This window comes from Myxine glutinosa, chromosome 6 (genome assembly GCF_964187855.1).
Source record: "Myxine glutinosa chromosome 6, kmMyxGlut1.1, whole genome shotgun sequence".
NCBI classification, from domain to species: Eukaryota; Metazoa; Chordata; class Myxini; order Myxiniformes; family Myxinidae; genus Myxine; species Myxine glutinosa.
In genome coordinates this window covers 136201865-136224404 of record NC_136266.1, presented here as the reverse complement: position 1 = coordinate 136224404, position 22540 = coordinate 136201865, and the positions used below count along the sequence as shown (strand labels likewise).

The following is a 22540-nucleotide window of genomic DNA, read 5'->3' as shown; positions in this document are numbered from 1 at the left end:
CAGAGTTCGAGTGGAGTCCAGAGTTCGAGTGGAGTCCAGAGTTCGAGTGGAGTCCAGAGTTCGAGTGAGTCCAGAGGAGTTCGAGTGGAGTCCAGAGTTGAGAGAGTTGAGTCGCAGAGTTCGTTGTTACAGTTCCGTACCAGAGTTCGTGGCAGTTGGCACAGGACACGGTTCGTTGCACAGTTCGTCGGAGTTGGCACAGGACACGGTTCGTTGAACATTCGTGACCACAGCTCGTTGCAGTTGGCAGTTGGCACTTGGTTTTGGTTGCTTCGTGCAGCCCTGCGGTGGACCGTTGGAGCAAAGGAGCTCGTGGTGTGTGTGGGCCGTTGGACCGACGAGGCCTGGTGGCGCTTGGAGGCGGACGCAGAGGGCCGTGGAACTTGGAGCGAGGTGTGCGATCGGGCCGAAAGGAGCGGTGTTGGACGGCAGCCACAAAGACGACGAAAGACCAGATAAGCCCGAATCCGCGTACATTTTGAACGACGTGACGTGTTCTTTTCGTAATTAATCTCCCTCGTTTTGTGTTTGATATCAGTCGTGTGGGGACGTCCCGATTTAGTTATTAGTATTACCGGCGCGTGTTTTTTTTCACTGTTATTACTTTTCAATAATAAATCCTTATATTATTTTCTGTACATATTTGAACGCAGTTTCCTGGGTGTTTCATTTTAATAGATAAGGCTGTGGAGCTCGTTGCGTCTGGCCTCCCGCGCGTTTAACTTTGTGTTGAGCTTGAATCCGCCATTGAGTTTTCGCCTCGGGAGTGTAAAGTCTCGCAATCGGTCATCCGTGTTACCCTACGGTGTTCACCAAGGGTAGTCACGCGACAAGTGGTGTCAGGAGTGGGATTTGAACCCGTCGGACAAATTTTTTTTGTCCGCGGCGAGACATCGACACGGTCGGACAAATTTTTTTGTCCGCGGGGAGACATCGACACGGTCGGGCGTACATTGCGCCCGACGTTCGAACGCAAAATTTTTATAGTCGAGGCGGAGAAATTTAATAATCAATCGGGCAAACGGAGCGCGATATCGTGTCTTCGTCAAATTTAAATTGTTTCAGGAATTATTAAAATAAATACGCGCGCGGGAAACAATCTTCCGGAAAGCGGATGTCGGAAATTGATGAGATGGAAGTACGCAGCGAGGCCTCCGTCAGCGTCGGGAGTGAGCCGGAAATAGGGGAATTTGATGCAGAGGTGAGCCTTGGAACCTCCCTCGTCCCGAGCACCAACTTATCCCCCTCCCCTACCGGGGAGTCGGGAACAAATGGGACGGCCCCGAGAGACGACCAGGCTTTAATGAAATTTTTAAAGGAATTAATGGATGCTCAGAGTATTAAAATTGATGGGCTGGAAAACAAAATGGGAAAGCAGATGGGAGACATGAATGCACAGAGTGAGCGAGCCAGTCGGGAATTGAATGAACAAATGAAGTCACAGGGGAAGGAATGGAGGGAAGGAATGAAGGAAATGAGTGATCGATTGAGTATTAAAATTGATGGGCTGGCAAAGAAAATGGCAATTGTGGTAAGTGTACAGGTGGATGGGGAATGTGTACAGGTAGATGGGGAATGCCTGCAGGTAAACGTGGAGAGTCCACAGGTGAGCGGGGAAGGAAATTTGGAATGTGAGAGTTGTAATGGGGAATGTTTCCCACATTCTGGCCTGGTTGTTTATCGGGACCGTGTGGATGTCACAACACCCCAACCGGGGGATGAATTTGGAATTGTGCAGCACCAGGGCGGTGGTGCGGAGCAAGAGGGGGTAGAGTTTTTGGGGGTCCATGCGATAGAGCCGGACCGGGTATTTATTGGGGATATTGATCAAAGCCTGGCGGGGCCAGGAATGATTTGTAATGATGAGGATGATTTGATCCAGCGGCTGGAGACCTGTGACAGTCCCATGGAGGTAGAGCTTGTTCAGGCCCAAAGGAGTCTGGGGGAAGAGGTGAGTTGGTCCGAGGAGGTGGTTGGAATGACCGAGGGGACGCTCACTGTACACTGCTATTTGGAAACAGAGGCTCCAAAATTGGACAACCAGTTGGGGGAGTGTGTTGGCTCCGGGCTGGATTTGGATCTTGGAGGATCGGGAGATAGAGCTTCTGGAGATTTGGTCCCTGTAGGGAATTTGGATCAACTGCAGGGAGGGGCAGAACAACCGGTGGTAGAGGTTGTTCCCTGCAGCTGCGGTTTGGCAGTGGGAATGAAAATTTGTAAAATAAAATTTAAAATAAAATTACAATGGGAACTTGATTTGGAGCAGCCATGGGGGGGATTGGTCCCCGGGCTGCGGGATCTGGACATGGAGAGGTCATGGGTGATGGCCTCGGGCCAAAGTTGCCCCTTTCAAAATTTGGGTATGCCAGCCAGCTGGGGGGCTGTGATGGCGAGATTTGGACGTGGGGTCCAGCCTTGGGTGTCGAGGTACGAGCTGGGTCCCACGGGGGGTCTGGTGGAGTGTGGCGTCCCTTGTCCATCGGGGCGCCGTCCGAGCTGGTGGCTCGGGCCGGCAGGGTCACCGGACCCTGGTGGGGGTTAAGACCTCCAGGGAGGTCCGAGGTGGTTTCTCAAGCCTGGGATGGCAAATATTGAGGACCACTAGGGGGAGGTGTTGTGGGTCGCGCTTTGGTGGTGGCACCGCAGATGGCCAGCTTGGGCCTGATGTAGTGATCACCCGGGCATGCGACCTGACACCCTCTCCCTGAGACTCTGGGACAACCAGCATGTGGTGACCTGGCATGGTGGTTGGTCTATGGACGCGGGTCAAACCGAATGGACAGGGATGGAGATAGCCTGCCGGACAACCATTGGGGCATCTGTGGAACGTGATGGTGTGAGTGACCTTCCACAGATGCTCCGTTATGATTTATGGACTCTCGGGTTGGGAAGAGAGCCATGGGGATGTGAATCGGGAGATGTGTAACGAGCCGAGCATATGGGCCATGCTCGGCTGGCATGTGTATGGCAAAGCATCCTTCTTTGGTGAGGTTAGTGAAATGTGACAAATGGTTGGCATGGGTAATCTGTGGGTTAGATGGAAATTTAAGGGTGGATTTTGAAATGCCATGGTGGACACTGTACAGTGACGCCATTATTGATCCAGGTGTGTAGACCAAAGTGTTGGAGGCTGTGATGAAATTAATAGGGTAGCAAGACACAGCTTTCAACTGGTTGCGGGGGCAACTGTGCTGATATTTGGGACGCGGGATGATGGGGATGTAGTTGTGTAGCCTGAGGGTCAATGTGGTGCTGTGCGTGTCCGAGGTGTGTGGACCATGTCTTCTGGGTGGGTCTCCTGGTGGAGCATGGCTGTTGACTGGACCTTGGTGTGGTCAAGTGTGGGTGAGCACTGGGGGGGCTGCAGTTTTGTAGTCGGACTGGGGGATGATGGGGAGGTGCAGGGGACGTGGCTGTAGGGATGCCACGCACTGCGACCGTGCCCCCCAGGGCCGAGGTTGTGTGTGCGGTAGTGTGTGTTGTGGCAGCAAGTGCTCACCACATTGGCCAGCTGGGGCTGCTGCAGCTGTGTTCCTCGCAGGGGGGCCGAAGGATGGATGGTGGGTCGCACCCTTATGGACACTCATGGGCCATGTTGGCGTTTTGACTGCTCACCTTGTCCCGGTGACCCTTGCACGGTAGAGGTGCAGAGCTGTCGTGGCCACAGGTAGTTGTGTAGTGATGATCACCGTTGGATGCGGATCCACATACCTGCCAGTGTAGTGGGGACAAAAGAGAAATTTGGAAGTATTTGGTAGGCCCAATGTGAAATTTTGGGATTGTGAAGGATGGATGACACTCTTGGACCTGACCAACCTGCAACTACCTGCACTTGAGGTGAGTGTTTTGAGGAGTACTGTCCCAGGCTTCAGGATTTGCTTTGGGAAATTGGGGACATGTAATTTGGAGTTGGGAGGCGGGTGAGAGTGATGACATGGCCGGTGAGGGGATGGAATGGGAGCCACAGTGTCTTGTGGGTGGCGTGTGTTTTTGTATTGTGGTTAGGTGTTTTGATGTGGTCGTGAGAGTGGAACCTGGAGAGTGAGTGATGATTATTGGAGATAATGAGGGGCGATAAATTGTGCTTTTTGGAAATGTGCTAATGGAAAGGTGTAAGGATTTAATGATTCGAACTGTGAATGGGATTTCACATTGGCAGGCCATGGCAAGCCTTGTAACACCTTTTACACCATCTATGAATTGTACTGAATTGTGCTGAGTTGTGTGGAGAATTGAATGGCAGCGGGGGAGGAAGTGTGTTTTGGGGACCATGGGTGGGGAAGGTGTGTGTGTCCGCAGGTACAGAGCAAGCTCTGAGGAGCGATGCCTGCGGGCCCCCCTCTGCGGCAATTACCCCTGGCAGCCGGTGGTAACTGGAAATTGGAGCTCGTCGGTGGAGGGTCTGGTTGGGCGCCGCGGGGTGAGGAAGTCCCCCGGTGACCCGTGTTGCTGCGCGAAAGCAGGAGGCAAAGGAGCCTGGTGTGTGTGGAGACCCTCACCGGCGAGGTAACGGCGGAAAGGGGCTGTTGGGCTGTCACGGGGCCAAGAGGTAAAGGGGGGGGGGGGGCAATGAATTTGTAAGTCGGTTGACTTGTTTTTGGGACTGCGGGCACCACAGCCTGATGCGCCCCCACCATCTTTTTGTGCGGTACCTCCCCGCTGCCTAGTTGAGGAATGCACACACACGTGAATGACATCAATGCCATGGTCCTGCAGGGGGTGTATTGGGAATAAGTGCTTTGTTGATTTTTGCAATGCCTTGATGACCTATGGAATGAGAATGAGTGGTTAAGGGGTCTGTGTAGCATGAATGTGGGCGAAATCCACCGAGCCGTGTCACTCACCTGTAACATCTGGACAGGGCCCGAGGAAATTTAGGGGGATGCATTGGGGATGGCCCCGCAGGTAAGGTTGAGTCTTGTGGCATCCACCGGGGGACGCGGTCTGTAGACCGGGGTATGTACAAAGGTTAGAGTTTTGAGTTTTGGAAAGATGGTTAAGTTTTGTGGTTAAGTTAGTGTTGTGTGTTGTTGTTTCCTCCCTCCACAGGAACAACGAAGAAGATGTACATACTTGCATGATGGTTAAGGGGTTCAGCATGTTAAGGAAGTGTAGGTAGGTAGTCCGACTCACTTCCCACAGCCCTTCCTGATTTATTTCATAGGTTAATTAAGTGTGTGACAGTAAGTGTTAAGGCTGGAATGGTAGCCCTGCGGTGAACCTTGCAGGAGCTACGGTTCCAGGGGGGGGGCTGTGTTATGAATTTGGTAATGCAACATCTAGAGCTAGGTAGATCTGAATAGGTAGGTATTCGGCTGTCGTGACAGGGACTCTACATGTAATAAGTTATTGATGTTCAGGCGGTTGTCGGGGTAAGATGTATGAGTGTGGATCTACCTGGAGATTCGAGTGTTAAATAGTGAGGGATTAAAGGTAACGCCCCTGTGAGTATCACCTAGTAATCAAACCTTTGTCCTTTATGGCACTGCAAACCACATAAACATTAGTTAGGTCCTTAGTGCAACATTAAATAATTCCCTTTCCCTGACATTGACTTCGTAATAAATGGGCACCACCAGGCCAAGAACACCGCCACAATACACCGCCACCGTTTACACCTCCAAGGCCTACAAACCTCGCCTGCGCACCTCAAAGGCCTACCAACCTCGCTGGCACGTGTTACACCAGGACCGCGGGGTCACGGACGGGAGATGTCAGGAGTCGCATGCCGCAGAGGGCGTGACCTGGGCGAGTTGGGAGGCTATGATTGGCTGAGGAGCGCGCCAATGTGATGTCATCGGCCACCAATATAGGCGACGGTCGGACGCCATTTCGGGAGTTCGAGTGGAGTCCAGAGTTCGAGTGGAGTCCAGAGTTCGAGTGGAGTCCAGAGTTCGAGTGGAGTCCAGAGTTCGAGTGGAGTCCAGAGTTCGAGTGGAGTCCAGAGTTCGAGTGGAGTCCAGAGTTCGAGTGGAGTCCAGAGTTCGAGTGAGTCCAGAGGAGTTCGAGTGGAGTCCAGAGTTGAGAGAGTTGAGTCGCAGAGTTCGTTGTTACAGTTCCGTACCAGAGTTCGTGGCAGTTGGCACAGGACACGGTTCGTTGCACAGTTCGTCGGAGTTGGCACAGGACACGGTTCGTTGAACATTCGTGACCACAGCTCGTTGCAGTTGGCAGTTGGCACTTGGTTTTGGTTGCTTCGTGCAGCCCTGCGGTGGACCGTTGGAGCAAAGGAGCTCGTGGTGTGTGTGGGCCGTTGGACCGACGAGGCCTGGTGGCGCTTGGAGGCGGACGCAGAGGGCCGTGGAACTTGGAGCGAGGTGTGCGATCGGGCCGAAAGGAGCGGTGTTGGACGGCAGCCACAAAGACGACGAAAGACCAGATAAGCCCGAATCCGCGTACATTTTGAACGACGTGACGTGTTCTTTTCGTAATTAATCTCCCTCGTTTTGTGTTTGATATCAGTCGTGTGGGGACGTCCCGATTTAGTTATTAGTATTACCGGCGCGTGTTTTTTTTCACTGTTATTACTTTTCAATAATAAATCCTTATATTATTTTCTGTACATATTTGAACGCAGTTTCCTGGGTGTTTCATTTTAATAGATAAGGCTGTGGAGCTCGTTGCGTCTGGCCTCCCGCGCGTTTAACTTTGTGTTGAGCTTGAATCCGCCATTGAGTTTTCGCCTCGGGAGTGTAAAGTCTCGCAATCGGTCATCCGTGTTACCCTACGGTGTTCACCAAGGGTAGTCACGCGACAATATATACATATATATACATATATGTATATATGTATATATGTATAACCCTAATATATATATGTGTGTGTATATATATATATATACGTATATATATATATGTATATATATAAATTTTGGGTGGGATCAGACGAGCTGTCCAACCAATAACCAATGTGTAGGACTTGGATGGACGCACGCACAGCTTCTTGTATTTTCTATCCAGTTTTTCTTGTTTTCAAAATCATTTGCAAATATATTACACACACTAGTTGTATAAGGTAAGACAATACCACAACCAGAGGCCTACAATTTGTAGTCACGATTAAAATATCGAAAAAGTCAGTTCTGTAGTCATGCAGAAGAAAATGTGTTTGGTTGGCAGGCGACACTTGTTCACAGATCGTGTAGTAATTGCTATAATGGGACTCGATCTGTTGGCGTAGTACACCAGCTAGGGGGTTTAGTTACCTGCATTCTAAAAAGACGTTCAGGCCAAAGCAGATATGAGCACCAAGTTATCCTAAAGATCCCCAATCTTCTTCATCTGTGGCATAACGAACTGACCGTGAAGACTTTTAAAATGCTGCAGGACCCCCTAGGAGTTGCAGTGAGCTCATTGTGATTGTGACACTATGATGATGCTTAAGGTTAGAGAACTGTGTGTGTGTGTGTGTGTGTGTGTGTGTGTGTGTGTGTGTGTGTGTGTGTGTGTGTGTGTGTGTGTGTGTGTGTGTGTGTGTGTGTGTGTGTGTGTGTGTATAAATACATATATTATTGTCTCTTTATGTAGGGTTGTTCCTGGTCTGTGATCTTTGTGGATCTGGATGCTCACGTCCGCAACCGACAAACATTGTCATTCCTGCTACCCCGCGAATCTCGTTCACACGTATGTATTTGGAGTGGGCTGTTGAACTAAGTTTTAGGTCATGTGTCTGGTACATAACGGGTTATGGGATATCCTCGAATGAATTGTAGCTGAAACTTTGTTAGGCCAGTCCTGAGTCCATCCAATATTGTTTCCCCTGTAATCGTTTAAGGTGGTGACTCCTCATCAACTTGTGTTGTCTTCAACATTAACTGATGATCTTTTCTGTTCTCGCTACCCTTTCCCCTGTTGATTTAATCTCTGTAAATATAAATTGCTGAAGATTTTGAAAAGTGATTTAAACCTGCAATTTGATATGGAGAAAGTAAAGGTATTTGTTTTGTAAACTCGTAATAATACCAACAACAATATCATTGTTAAAGCATCTTTGAAGTGTGGCATCGTAGAGTGCTGGACTGATGACTAAAATGTCAATTTAAAGTAGAGTTTAAGATTAACGATGGAAAGAAGAAAAGCAGCCCCTAACCTGGAGAGATTGTTTTGTCCAACAGAGACTCGACCACCATAACTCCTCAGCATGTTGTATTTATCTTTCTCAGATTGTCCATAACCTGCACCTAATTTAGCTACACCATTAACATTTATATGATAAATGGAAACGTGTGACATGAACACCATTTGGTGGTGTTCATGTCACATGGGACTCCGAGGAGGGCCCTCTTCAGTAATCTAAACTTGATTGACAACAAATGCCTGGATGCCATTTTCTCGAGTGAAAAATCAATGGAGCCCCTATCAGCCAACATCACATACAACTGTACAATAGATAGAATGGTGGTTTGTGTGTGCTTTTGGTCATACGTTCACATCATGGCAAAACATAGCAGCTCAACAATACGTAAAGATATCTTTGTGACCGTCAATTTTTCCCTTCCTGTGAAAGACTAGAGATGATATGCACTTTACTGGCTAAACATGAGAGGGAGAAGGCGAAGAAGAGCATGATGCCCTGCAGATGTGGGAGGAGCTTCTTAAGAACTTCTTCATTATACCGAGAGAAACAGATCTGAAGAAATCCTTCATCTTACTGTGACTGACCTTTCATTCTCAGAACTCCTTTGAACAGTGGGCCAAAAGCATTAGTTGTGTCTGAAGGTAATTTCAGCTTATGGGAGAAGACAATATAATATTTGAGAAGAGGGGAGGGGAAAGGAAAGGACAGTGATACATTTCCAGAGTATTAAAGCATCATTGAACAGTCACATCATCATCATCATCATCAACACCAGCAACAACAAATAATCAAGCGTATTGGTTTTGTTGCTTTTTTGGCAGTTTGTCACAACGGCTCGAGGCCCAGATTCAGCACGTTTGTTTTCACTCATCTTCAGAACACAGATGCTGCGTTGCTGCCATGTATCGGCTACCCAGCATTCGCGATCGACGACGAGGCATTATGCACGCAGACGAGGGAGAAGATTGTACGCAAGCTACGTGGCGGCTACGGCTTCCGTCGCTTCCTCCGGGATGGCTACCGCACAGCGCTCGAGGACCAGACACGGCGCCATTATCGACCTGCTGAAATCAAGGTCGGCAGAAATGCATAGAAATCGTTTGAGTTTGATGCGCAAGGGAAGTGAACAGGTGATAAAATTTGATTTTGAAAATAAATGAAGGAATGGATGCAGAAAGAGATTGAGTGAGAATAATTATTTTGGAATATTTGATCCATCTTGAGCAATTTTGCACATAGTTTTTCCTGTTCCACAATATGTCGTTTTTTTGTGGCGACGATTTGGAATTTATTTTCGGTCACTTGCTGTCTCTTTAATTTACCTTTATTATCATGTATTTATTTTTTAGCTTTTTGATGGTATCGAGTGTGAATTTCCAATGTTCTACATCAACATGATTATCGATGGTAAGTGCCTTATTGAATCTCATGAGGTTTGATCATTCTTCTTTTCATTTAATTGATACTATATGCTGTTTAACTCGACATTCTGTGCATAGGTGTATTCAGGGACTTACCTGACCAGGTAAAGGAATATCAGCATCTGCTACAACCACTCCTTTTTGCTACAGAAACAGGTTAGTCTATGCAGTGTTATACTCTTTAGTGAAATTGTACACATCATTCCATCAATAGGTAGAAATATAGGTAGAGATAGATAATATAGATAGAGCTCTATTTTATAGGTTGAAATGTTATATTTTATTTAATTATTTCAAGGGGAGGATAACTCCTTTTTTTTTTTGAGAAACGTGGGGTAGATCTGGGTCAGTCTGGTCTCAGCTTCCGATGAAGCCAAGACACCACTATCTCTTCATGGTGATTGAATCATTATGTTATTGGGAGTGAACAGAAAAGTATTTGGAAAAAGTTTCAATACACAACTCTTTCAGCCAGATCACCGATGCACCATTAATGGGACGCATAACCTGCTGAAGGACGAGTGTATATCTCCAAGAGTTTTCACGGTGTCACCATCTTTCTCACTACTTGCATTTTTTTCTTGGAACCGATTAAAAAAACAAACCCACCTTTAGAGGCCATTTTTCCCCGCAGGGCAGGGGTTGGCCTTTTTTGGGCACTGTGGTCCCCTTTTTGAAGCGATGTTTTATGGCCGGACGCCCTTCCTGCCGCCAACCCTGTTGGTCGCCCCTTGCGACACACAGAGAATTACCAGTGAACTGGTACTCAATTTGCCGACCTCGGAAGGATGACAGGCTGAGTCAACCCTCCTGGCATTAATTCAGCGATCAACCGGGATTCAAACCCAGGATCCTAGGATCCCAAGCCAGCACCCTAACCGCTAAGTCAACACCAGGCTAAGTTCTTGTAACCGATTAATGTACAACAACAAAATGGAAAGTCAAAGAAGTTCAACATCAAACAAAAACTTCACAGGTTAATATTGAATACAAGAACTATTAATGTGACACAGTTAAATATGCTGTGGTTAAGTGAAGCAAACACAACGCTAAACGTGTTGCTGCTAAAATGAAGATTCCCTCAGCTGTAAAAAAAAAAAAAAAAATACAGCTGTGGACATCTTCATTTAAAAACTTTCCAGGAAAACGTCTCCAGGTCTCCATTCTGCCTTGCTTCCCCCCTCTTCCCCTCCCCTCCCCCCCCCCCCCCCACTCCCCCATTGAGTGCCCGTGGCACTTTTCAGTTTTGACTTTTTTATTTCACTCATTTCTCTCCCAAAGATGCATTTAGCCATCGTTCCATACAACTAGACATTATATTACCATTTTCATTTGTGGATTCCTTTTTTACAAAATTATTTGTATAATTATTTATTTTTAGGTTCAATAAAATTTACTTCATTACTGTTTGTCACATGTGTCACCATCTTTCTCACTACTTGCATTTTTTTCTTTCTTTGTTTATGAGCATATCAGCATTTTAGCAATCAGGATTTTTAGCAAGTAAATATTAATTTAAATTCCGCAGATGCTGTCAATTAACAAATTTTAGCAATTTCTGCCTGTCGTGGCTAATAAACATATTTTGAGTTTGAAGATGGGATTTAAGTGTGTATTATTGACAGATTTGACATTATTGGGGGAGGGAGGCAGCCTCAGGAGGCCTGGCCCATCCAGTTTGGATCGAGTACCCATCGAGTTTCAAATTCTAAATTGATATTTTAATTCCAAATTATAAATTGCTATGTCACTCCAAATTGAGCTCAGGTACATCCAATTTCCTTTTATCATCCTTGAAATGTCTGTACAATTTGATTGCAAATAACCTGTGGCCAATTCAATTGATTGGACATGATTTGGAAAGAAACACACCTTTATAAGGTCCCACAGTTGACAGTGCATGTCAGAGCAGAAACTTCACCATTAAGTGCAAGGAACTGTCCGTTGAACTATATAGAAGATAGAATTGTGAGGAGGCATAGATTAGAGGGAGGGTATAAAACAATTTCTAGAGTGTTGAAAGTTCCCAAGAACACAGTGAGCTCCATCATTATGAAATGGAAAGAATATAGAACTACCCAGACTCTTCCTAGAGCTGTCCATCCGACCAAACTGAGCAACCCGGCAAGAAGGATCTTGGTCAGGGAGGTGACCAATAACCCAATGACCACTCTGACAGAACTAGAGTTCCTTGTCTGAGATTGGAGAACCTGCCGGAAGGACAACAGTCTCTGCGGGCACTTCACAAATCTAGACTTTGTTGGAGAGGGGCCAGACAGAAGCTACATCTGAGAAAAAGGCACATGACAGCACGCCTGGAGTTTGCATAAAGGCACATGAAATACTCTGACAGCAAGAGGCAAAATATTCTGTGGTCTGATGAGGCGAAAATTGAACTCTTTGCACTGAATGCAAAGCGCTACGTCTGGCAGAAACCGAGCACAGCTCATCACCCATCTAACACCATCCCTACCATGAAGCATGGTGGTGGCAGCATCATGCTATGCGGATGCTTTTCAGCAGCCGGGATTGGGAGACTTTTAAGGATAGAGGGAGCAATAAATGGAGGCAAATGAATACAGACAAATCCTTGAGGAGAACCTGCTTCAGAGGGCAAAAGACCTCTACTCAGACTGCGGCGAAGATTTACGTTCCAACAGGAGAACGACCCCAAGCATACAGCCAAAGCAACACTGGAATAGCTCCAGAACAAGAATGTGAAAATCCTTGAGTGGCCCAGCAAAACCCCAGACTTTATTCCCATTGAGAATCTGTGGAAAGACTTGAAGATTGCTATTCACCGACGCTCCCCATCCAACTTGACAGAACCTGAGCAAATCTGCAAGGGAGAATGGGAGTAACTCTCCAAATCCAGATGTGGAAAACTGATCCAGAAATACCCAAGAAGATTTGAAGCTGTCATCACTGCCAAAGGCACTTCTATGAAGTATTGACTTAGGGGGTTGAATACTTATGTAAATTAGATATTTATGTATTTCATTTTAAATTATTTTGTATAAATTTCTAAAAAATAAAATTCCACTTTGACATTATGGGGTATTATGTGTAGATCAGTGACAAAAACTCTCAATTTAATCAATTTAAAACTCAGGCTTTAACACAACGTGAAAAAGTCAAGGGGTGTGAATACTTTTTGAAGGCACTGTATTGGGTGAGCTTTTCCAAAATGAACCCCACCTGTGAAATAAACAGATGCGCTCTCCTACCCCACCACCCACCCCCATAGTGTTTATGCTACTGCCGAGCTTGATTATTGAGTTTAATAATGATGTCCAATGTGACATACTCTTTGCCACCAGGTCACCCTGTGGTTCCAAAGTACTTCCATGTCCCCTTTGATTTTGTGGAAGAGGAGCGTGCTCACCCAGGCAGCCAGTGCCGCTACCCAAGCAACACTGGCGTTGACGGGCGGCTCTTTTTGTGGGGCCAGGCACTGTTTCTTACAGCTCAGCTACTTGGTTAGAGTTAAATTATTCATTGAAACGTTAACCTTTTACATTATCCCTCTGATACTTCCTCCCTGTGCATTGTTTAAAGACTTGCTTGAGATGTACTGTTTAGCATTCATTGCATAAGGTTATAAACTGATTCTTGCCATTTGGCGCAAAGGACAGTCACAGGAAATCGCAAGGCTAATGAGGCAGAGACGAAGGATAACGACCATTTGGCCTATCATACCAATGGCGTACCCACGTCACTACCATCTCCAGCAGAAAGTGCTAATTATACAGCTATTTGCCCAAGGGTGCCAGCACAATATGGCCTACTCTTTTTGAAAATTATGCAACAAAAATCCACAACACAATTGCACATATAGGATAATTAGCTTCAACTCCACATTTAAAAGATGACATGCTCTGTAAGGCCGAAAAAAATATATTGCTGGTCTTTGATCAGACCAAAGTTCCAGAATTGATGCGGCAATGCGGTTTTTTTTCTGGTTTTTTTTTGAAAAGCATGGATTGCACATATAAAGGTGTTGTTTTTTGTGTCCTCATGCCTTGCGGTCCTCCTCATCTGCCGTGGCGCCATCCAGAGAGAAATTAAAGACAGCCAATGGGACAGGTCGGCCTTTTTGTAAATAATGAACACAAGCTTAATAAGTTATTTTAAAATGTATTTATTCTGAAAATCATTAAGTTCTTCAAGCATATTAAAGACTGCCATTTCGTTCTCGAGATCGCCTCGCCGTACCGTCAAACATTCCAATGCGTCGATCGCATCAACACTGCGCATGCGCAAGTGGTCTAACAGGCCAATGGTCTCCCACGATCTGTTCTCCCAGTCCACCGGATTATCACAGACACCTACAAATTGATGACAAACGAGATTCGATCCAGGCCTAACTAAAGAGACCACCCGCAGCTCTCTAGGCCGCCTGGTTGCTTCACACGAACCCGACAAAGAACGTCTTCATTTCAATAAATGACAATATCCAGCCGTTTGGATTCATGACGGCACGGCACTCAAAACTACTCATATCTTTGGAACGGCTGGTAGGATTTGGACAAACTAAACGTAGTTTTGTAGGGGAGAACCGTGCGTACCGTATTTCCCGAGATAGCGCGCCGGCCCGACAACAACAAGTTGGAAATTTGAAGAAAATTTTTTTTTGTTGATGCGCAGGGTCAAAATCGATGCGCGCGCTGACCAGAGACCGGAAATATATTTTTCTCGGCCTAATACAGCTCCAAAGCAGTTTTATATCTCTGCTGTCAAGATTGCCAGAGGCATTATTATTTTTATTATTTTTGTTATGCCTCCGCCGACAAAGTCGTCGGAGGCATTATGTTTTCGGGTTGTACGTCCGTCCATCCGGGCTAAACCTTGTTTTTCTCAGCAACCATATGTCCGATTGAGACTAAACTTTCAGGGTTGGAGTGACACCCATGCAGAATATTTTTGTGATAATTGTGATGTCATATGTCACATGGTATGGCAGCCATCTTGGAATAAAAGCAATTAATTAACAAATTATTTCTCGGAAACCGCTGAATGGAAATTTTTTAACCTTGGCACATTGTCAAGTACTCCCAATGGGGAACAAAAGCATGATAATGATGACATCATAGGTGAAGTGGTATACCAGCCAAAAATATTTTAATCGAATTCCTTATCCCAAAAATCTGAAATTGCATGCACATGATCTATGACCCATTTGTATTGAAATATTAAATTTACGACATCATAGGTCACATGATTTGGCAGCCATTTTGAATTGAAGGAAAATATAAAATAATTATATCTCTGAAACCACTCACCCTATCGATGCAAAATTTTACAAATATCATCGAACAGCACTGTTGCATATAGTTTGAAAATGATGATGTCATAGGTCACGTAGTTTGGCAGCCATCTTGGATAGAAAAATGAACCTTATCCGATCAACATGAAACTTCACAAACGTGATCCACTACCCATACATATGCAGAGTGATGGCATCTGCCTGTCGCAAATGGACTATGCGGAGGCATATTGGCAACACAGTCACATTGTTCTAGTTTAATTTTTTTTATGTTGAAGGCTCCAGTCATGGACTATATAGTCCTCATCGAGGCCAGGCCTTAAATAAAAGAACTCCATAAAGATAAATAAACGAGAGAGAGAGAGAGAATGTAAAGGTGAGAAGTGAAAATGAGTAAGAAAAGTGTGTGATGTTTGTTTGTGAGAAAGAGATATTGAAGCTAGCCCGGTAGCGATAGTTTGAGTGAGACAGAAAGTATGACCACCAATCCTGACATGGAGAGTGTAAGATGGTTCCAGGCACCACTTTAATGCTCCGAAGTCTGAACAGCAGTACTACCCTGAGCGGTAGCTGTCTACAACCTACTACCTAAAAATTCTGATTTCTGAAAAAAATTCTGTTATTGTGCAACTTGTGAACCAGCGATGGGATTTTGGACAAACTTGGTAAAAGTATATATTATGATGCAAATATTTACTGATTATATTTTGGCATCTGGAGGTCAGAGGTCATGTCATGTAAAAATGTGATACTTGAGAACAGCTGCAGGGATTTAAAGGAAACTTGGTACAAGTATGTACAATGATGTGATAGTGTGAGCGGAGGTATATCGGTCAATATCGCGATGTCGAACAGTACCGTTCTAGTTCAATTTACACTGGTCAACAAAATCTAACTTTCTTCTATCATCATAGATGTAAACACACATTTCTAGAACAGTTTTGCATGCTGATTCGAAATCTGTTTTTGGTTTTCCTCTGGCACGTCTAGTTTTCATGATGAGGTCAATCAAATTTTAAAGGTTATTGTCTTATGAGGCTGCTTTCGGCATTGACAAATTTCCAAAATGTAATCGGATTTGTTTCGGTGCAGGGTTCCGGTCAATGTAAAAGTTTAGTTTAATGTGATTAAACGTTTTTGAGTTGTTAGATAGACTGACGGACATACAGACAAAATGAGGAATAAGAATAGCTCACAATTGTAATATGAATTAAATATACCTACTTGCCTCTGTTTAACACCAATTGTACCTTGTACAGTGGAGAAGTTGATAACTCCAAGAGAGGTGGACCAAGCCTGGCGCTGGATACCGCCAGAAGAACGCAGGAATGTTAGCATGCGTTACTCCAACCAGGTAAGCACTCAGCCACAGAAACTTTCTGTAAATATAAACCAATCATCAGGAAGAGCACATTTGATACGTCTATGACATCTGGTGTTTGTGTGAGCTGTATAGTATTGTCGCATCGATGGGATTGCTAATGCTTCCCGGCAGCTTCCAAAGCAATGTGCTTCGCGAATGGCTGACTTAAAGTAAACCACGTTCAAGCAGAAAACACAACTTCCCCCGGTTGAGATTTATATCCGGCCAGTCTCTTAAAACAAGTTTTCTTTACCAACCTATTACTTATTTCATATCTATACATCCCACGGGGATTTACCAATCTCCGGAATGGTTTGTGCACACATGCGTGTGAAGGTGGGAATCGGGTGACATGTCGCTTACGAAATAACAGCTTATTCAAAGAAAAGATTGGGAAAACACAAATGGAGAATAGCGGGATGACAGATGGACTGGAACAGATGAATAAAAGTAAATGAGGAAATGTACACTACTCAGAAAACCAAAATACATTTGATACAGGTATAACGACGGGAACATGAGCTTTCATTCACAACGGGAAGCCAGGCAAGGTCTTTCAAAGGATACAAGGGGGGCGGGAGGAGATTTGTGCTCAAAGATGGACAACACCAAAATCAGGGAGGCATGGGGTCAGTTCCACAACCACATCACCAAAGAGAGACACCACAGCTGCCCAGACTTCCAAAGAGAGATAAAGACCGCTCGTGCACGGCCTCTTTTATCCCCTCCCCCACGACCATTCCCTGCGGTCTTTGAACGTTCTTCACTCATGGCCCGCCACCATCCAATGAGGTGGACATGGAGGCGGTGTCACCTCTGGCCCCACCCAAGCCAATAATGCAACACCTTGCAGCTCACCAATGACAGCAAGCCCACGGGTATCCTTGTGATGGCCGTGCCGGATGCCTTGTACTCAGAGCGTGGGCTGTGTGGGATGTTTATTGGCCCAAACACGAACTGCCAACATCCAAATTCACCCATCTCCTTACCTTGCCTGATTCACAGAGAGAAAGAGAAAGAAGCCATGTACGAATTCCATGTCTAACCTTGTGATAACTATACCGCCACTCACGGCATACATAAGAGCAGGACAACCTCACCCTATCAGGTCCTTGGTTACAGAAATTGTTACAACCTACACAAACACAAGGACAACGCTAACTTAATGTTCGAACTAAATTGTATCCCCTTTAATGTAACAGTTTATCAATGTAGATACCCTGTTTCTATGTTTTTTGAAGAACCATAACATAATCCTCTTTGTCTGCCGAGAACCCATGATATGAACCTGTGATTAGATGGATTTCAGACCAGTGCTCTGATCGTTACACTATCTTACTCTTTTTTGTGTGGATTTTTATAGGGTCCAATTGAGAATGATATCGTGGTTCATGTGACGCTCATTGCTGAGAGTCAACAGTGAGTATGCTGTAATGGGATATACAGTGCCCTCCATAAGTATTGGAACAGCGAAGTCAAATTTGTTGTTGTTGCTATATAGTCAATAAATTTAGATTTAAGATCAAACTATGAATATATGAGGCAAGAGTACGGAAGGTGAGCTTTTATTTCTTGGTATTTATATGCATATATGTTTTACCATTGTAGAACAATAGCACTTTGTATGTTCAGTCCCTCCATTTTCGGTAAGCATAAGTATTGGGACAAAAGACTGACAGGTGTTTCTTGTTGCTCAGGTGCTTCTTGGTGCATTGATCGTTCACAAATAAAAGAGCTGTGAATGTCTAGTCTTGGTTTTAGCCTTTGCTTTTGCCTTTGGGGTCAGTGAGCATAAACCAACATGAAGATCAGAGAACTGTCTATGAAAGAATATCAAGCAATTTGGAAGCTGAAAGAACGGAAAATTTCAATTAGAACCAGAGCACAACAACTGGGCATAGCAAATACAACAATTTGGAATATCTTGAAAAAGAAAGAAACCACCAGTGTGGACATAGCAATAGACAACCGCAATACCATGTAGTTAAAAAAAAAATTACAATTTCAATCTCAATGAAAATTTACGTAAAAACCATAATCACGTCTGTAAAATATATAAATGAATAAATAAAGCTAAGTTGACATTTTTCTTCCGAAGATTATGTCAGAGCCTCTGTGAAGCACTTGTTAAATCAACAGGACACACAGTTCTTTGGGACAGTATTACAAAACGACTTGAACGTTGCCAGAAATGTGTATAACCGCAGTGGCTATTCTGTTGAGAAATAAATATACACATGGTCGTCGAATAAAGATTGATGTTTGTATCCGTCTTTGTTTCATTGGAATGAATTACTTGAGCTTTTCTCCAAAAACGGGTAAAGATATTAGTGAGAGTCAACCTAGTGTACTTTGTTTAACAAAAATATACTGTACATTACAATTAACTGAAATGCTTTCGATAGCAAATTGAGTAAAACCAGGAAACAAACGTACTGGATCACTTGAAAGTTGATTCTATTAGGAAAGAGTGGAATTAAGGAAGTGATGTGGTGGTGGGAAGGGGGTTCTTTTTGATTAAGATGGAGAAAATTTATTTTCAATCCCAAAATTAAAAGGTTTTATCTCATTTAATTGGAGATTGGGAAAAATCAATGATTTAGCCCCATTGCCGTCTGTTTGTAAAATAGAAACATTTTTACCCATAGTTTTAGTCCATTGCATGGCGTGTTAGAGTAAATACACCAAGTTTATCCTTTGCAAAATGAATATAAGGGTTCAGCCATTGAGATTTTGGACATCGATACAAGGATGGAGGGAAGTGGTCATTATAGGTGGTGGAAATAATGGGGTTGTCTTTCAGACTGCAGTCTTTCTTGAACACCTACGGCATCTCTACGCAGACCCCACTTCAGTTGGAGCCCATCCAAATATGGCCTCAGCGTGAGCTTGTAAAGGTTCGTCAAGGTCATGATCGTCAATTTTTGTTGTCTTAGCTTTATTGGATATTATGGGATGGTTTAGTGGTAGTATACCCTGAGTTGACTAATCTGGATTAAATTCCCAGCAGAATACGATCTGACTACAAGCTGGTGTCCTCATACTTTCCAGGCAGAGCATTGTCATGTGACCTTTAGAGAAGTTAAGCCTATTGTGTCCTCTGTCAGCTCTCGCTTCTGCATGATAAAGATTCAATTTTTTAAAGTAGGCTATTGTGGAGGTTTTTTTTTTTTAATAACAATGTAATCGCTAATTTCCGCACAAAACTATAACGGCACTCGGTAGAACGCATACCTCCACCAGGGTGATTCGTTTACGTTTTGTATCCCACTGATAGGCCGAATCTGGATCCAGACCTGAACCAAAATTGAATCTGCTTGTTATTGTCACCTAACCAACTCATCCACCTATTTTTGTCATAAATCGTCAATGACTTTTTGAAATGTCATGCTATATATCGTTTTTGGCCTCATCTCTCAATGGGGGAAAATCCATTTGAAATGAAAATAATTCTCATATCCAGATCCAGATTCAGACCTTCACCAAAATCTAATCATTTCGACCTTGTCACACATCCAACCTGTCCACCAAATTTCATCCAAATCTGTCCACAACTTTTTGAGATATCCTTGTCACGGAAGCAAACAAACACACACACGGGGTGAAAACATAACCTTCGTTGGCAGAGGTAACTATGATGTTGTTCATCGTGAGACATTAAAAACCACTTGGAAGGAGTGCAAACAACGATATTATGATGTACAAACTTCATGCAGTCCTCAAACAAAACTTTCCCTCATTTTTCTGTGCATTTCATTTTTTTATTCTCTAGGCTTACAAGTATCTGGGAGTCAATGAAAAACTGAAGCTCTCTGGACGACCTGACCGTCCCATTGGTTGCATTGGTACATCAAAGGTAAGAAAAATTAACAAATCTGGTTTTCCCAAAATGTTTTATTTTACTCTAGCATGGTGTATTACTGTTCTTTTTGGAACTTAATTTCCTGTACAGATTTACCTAAAATTCCTCATCACCTGCTCCTCTTTTTTTATCCCCTTAAATTTCATGGTGTTATTGATCAATTGTTGAGTATATCTTTGTCCCTGTTTTTGTCCTAGATTTATCGAATTATGGGTAAAACCGTTGTCTCTTACCCACTGCTTTTTGACCTCAGCGACTTCTATATGTCCCAGGATGTCATGCTGCTAATAGATGACATAAAGGTATGGCCGACCACATTTAGCCTACCCTTTGGTCCACACCTTGTTACTCTCCCCAAGGCAAAGCTGAACAAAGAACAGTAGAGTAGAGAGCTGGCACTGAATGAGCTGGCACTGAAAAGACAACGTAATAAACTGTCAAAGGTGCATTAAAATTTCCTTCCTTAACCCTTGCAGAATGCTTTGAAATTTATCAAGCAGAACTGGAAGATGCGTGGCCGGCCTATCTTCATTGTGCTCATTCGAGAAGACAACATCCGGTAAATTTTTGTCTTTCAACTTCTGTTCCTCTTTGGTAAGTTGTTGCTGGCACAAACAACAACAGGCATTTTAAGGCCATTTTCCCGGCTAGAGCGGGGGTTAGCCTTGCGGGCCCCATGACAATCTTCTCCATTTTGCCCTATTTTCTGCATCTCCCCTTGTTTAACCCCCTTGCCCGCATTTCTTCTTCCACCATCTTTAGCCAAGTCTTTCTCGGTCTTCCCCGTCCTCTACTTCCTTCCATATTCATTTCCATCACTCTTCTCAACCAGTCACTTTCAACCTTCCTCAACACATGACCAAACCATCTCAACCCGTTTCTCTTCACAGCATCCATCACAGGCTCTATTCCCATCATCTTTCACAACTCATCATTTGTCTTCTTCTCTCTCAACGACACACCGCACATCCACCGAACCATTCGCATTTCCACCCTTTACAACCTTCGTTGCTGCTCTACGTTCATTACCCATGTCTCGCTCCCATAAATCATAACACTTCTCACACATGCAGCATTCACCTTTCCCTTCAGCTTCAACGACACTCCCCTCCTCGTCAGCACGCCACTCAGTTCCTGAAACTTCTTCTATGCACATCTCACTCCAGCAACCGTTGCCAAGTCTGATCCACCCTCTCCATTCAGCATGTCTTCTAGGTAGCAAAATGTTTTCACACCTTCCAGCTTCACGCCGTCTCCAAGATCCAACTCAACATTTCCTCCATCTACAGCTCCCTCTGTGCACACCTTACATTTGAATGTAGCTGCCACACTGGTTAATGATCCTCTCAGACCACTACATTTTTGATGATCCCACTCAGCGCACATTGTACTTTGAATGGAGTTCACTCCGACACCCTTACTGCACACAGCACACGGCCACTTCCCAGTTCTTTCCACCTCACCACATGCTTTACCACTTGCCATCACCTTCGTCTTTCCGATATTCACCTTCAGACCTTTCGCCTCCATACATTCCTTCCACTTGTTCATCTTCTCCTTCAGTCCATCCATACTCTCCCCAATAAACACCAGATCATCTGCATACAACAGCTTCCACGGTAAACCCTCCTTTACGTTCCGAGCCAGCACCTCCATCACAGCTACAAATAGTAGTACTTAGTACTGACCCCTAATGCACTCCCACCTTCACCTCAAACTCACCACTGTTCCCGTCCCTCATCCTTACAGCTGTGCATGTTCTCTCTTACATTGCCATCACTACTCTGGTCAACCATTCCTCCACTCCTAACTTCCTCAATGCCCATGTCACTACTTCGTGTGGAACCCTATCGAATGCTTTCTCCAGATCAACAAACCCAAGAAACAACTTCTTCCTCTTCTCCATGTACTTCTGCAACTGCCTCACAATAAAAAGCATGTCTGTCATTCCTCTTCCTGGCATAAATCCAAACTGCATTTCGTCGATCTTCACTTTCTTCCTTATCCTCCTCTCCAACACCCTTTCCAATACCTTCATTCCATGCTCCAATAACTTTATCGCTCGGTACGAGCCACACTCTAGAGGGTCACCTTTCCCCTTGTATAGAGGGACGACGGTACTCAGTTCCCAAACCACTGGAATGCGACCTTCTTTCACCACCAGATTGCAGATCTCTGTCATTCTCTTCACACCCCAATTTCCTGCTGCCTTCAACATATCTCCCACAATTCCCGTCGGCCCTCCCGCTTTCCTACTCTTCATTGCTTTTATCGCTTCCTCAACTTCCTTTTCAGTTATCTTCTCTGCCGGTCCTAAAACTGGGTTACTCTCTATGTTGCCATCCCATTCATTCTCTGTATTCAACAGCATTTCCATATATCTCTTCCATCTTCCTTTAATTCCATCTGGGTCCACAACGATTTGTCCCACTTCATCCTTCAAGCAACTCGCCCCCATCACATCACACCTCTCTTTCGCTATCTGCTTTGCAATCCTGAATACTGCTCTCTGACCCTCTTCCGAATCCAAGCGTTCTCCGAACATTTTCCTA

General features: G+C 44.6%; 1 protein-coding gene across 3 annotated transcripts in view; it reads left to right on the top strand.

Annotated features, from left to right (window-relative positions):
• PHKB (phosphorylase kinase regulatory subunit beta) overlaps positions 1 to 22540 on the top strand; it is a 122766-nt gene that overhangs the window by 64419 nt on the left and 35807 nt on the right. For all 3 annotated transcript variants that reach the window (XM_068121135.2, XM_068121136.2, XM_078780556.1), the window contains 11 exons: positions 7527 to 7622; positions 8954 to 9151; positions 9426 to 9483; positions 9576 to 9653; positions 12818 to 12976; positions 16023 to 16117; positions 17490 to 17545; positions 18930 to 19023; positions 19899 to 19982; positions 20186 to 20290; positions 20465 to 20547. In XM_068121135.2, coding sequence (XP_067977236.1) covers positions 7527 to 7622; positions 8954 to 9151; positions 9426 to 9483; positions 9576 to 9653; positions 12818 to 12976; positions 16023 to 16117; positions 17490 to 17545; positions 18930 to 19023; positions 19899 to 19982; positions 20186 to 20290; positions 20465 to 20547 — 1106 coding nt within the window. The remainder of the gene's footprint in view (positions 1 to 7526; positions 7623 to 8953; positions 9152 to 9425; positions 9484 to 9575; positions 9654 to 12817; positions 12977 to 16022; positions 16118 to 17489; positions 17546 to 18929; positions 19024 to 19898; positions 19983 to 20185; positions 20291 to 20464; positions 20548 to 22540) is intronic.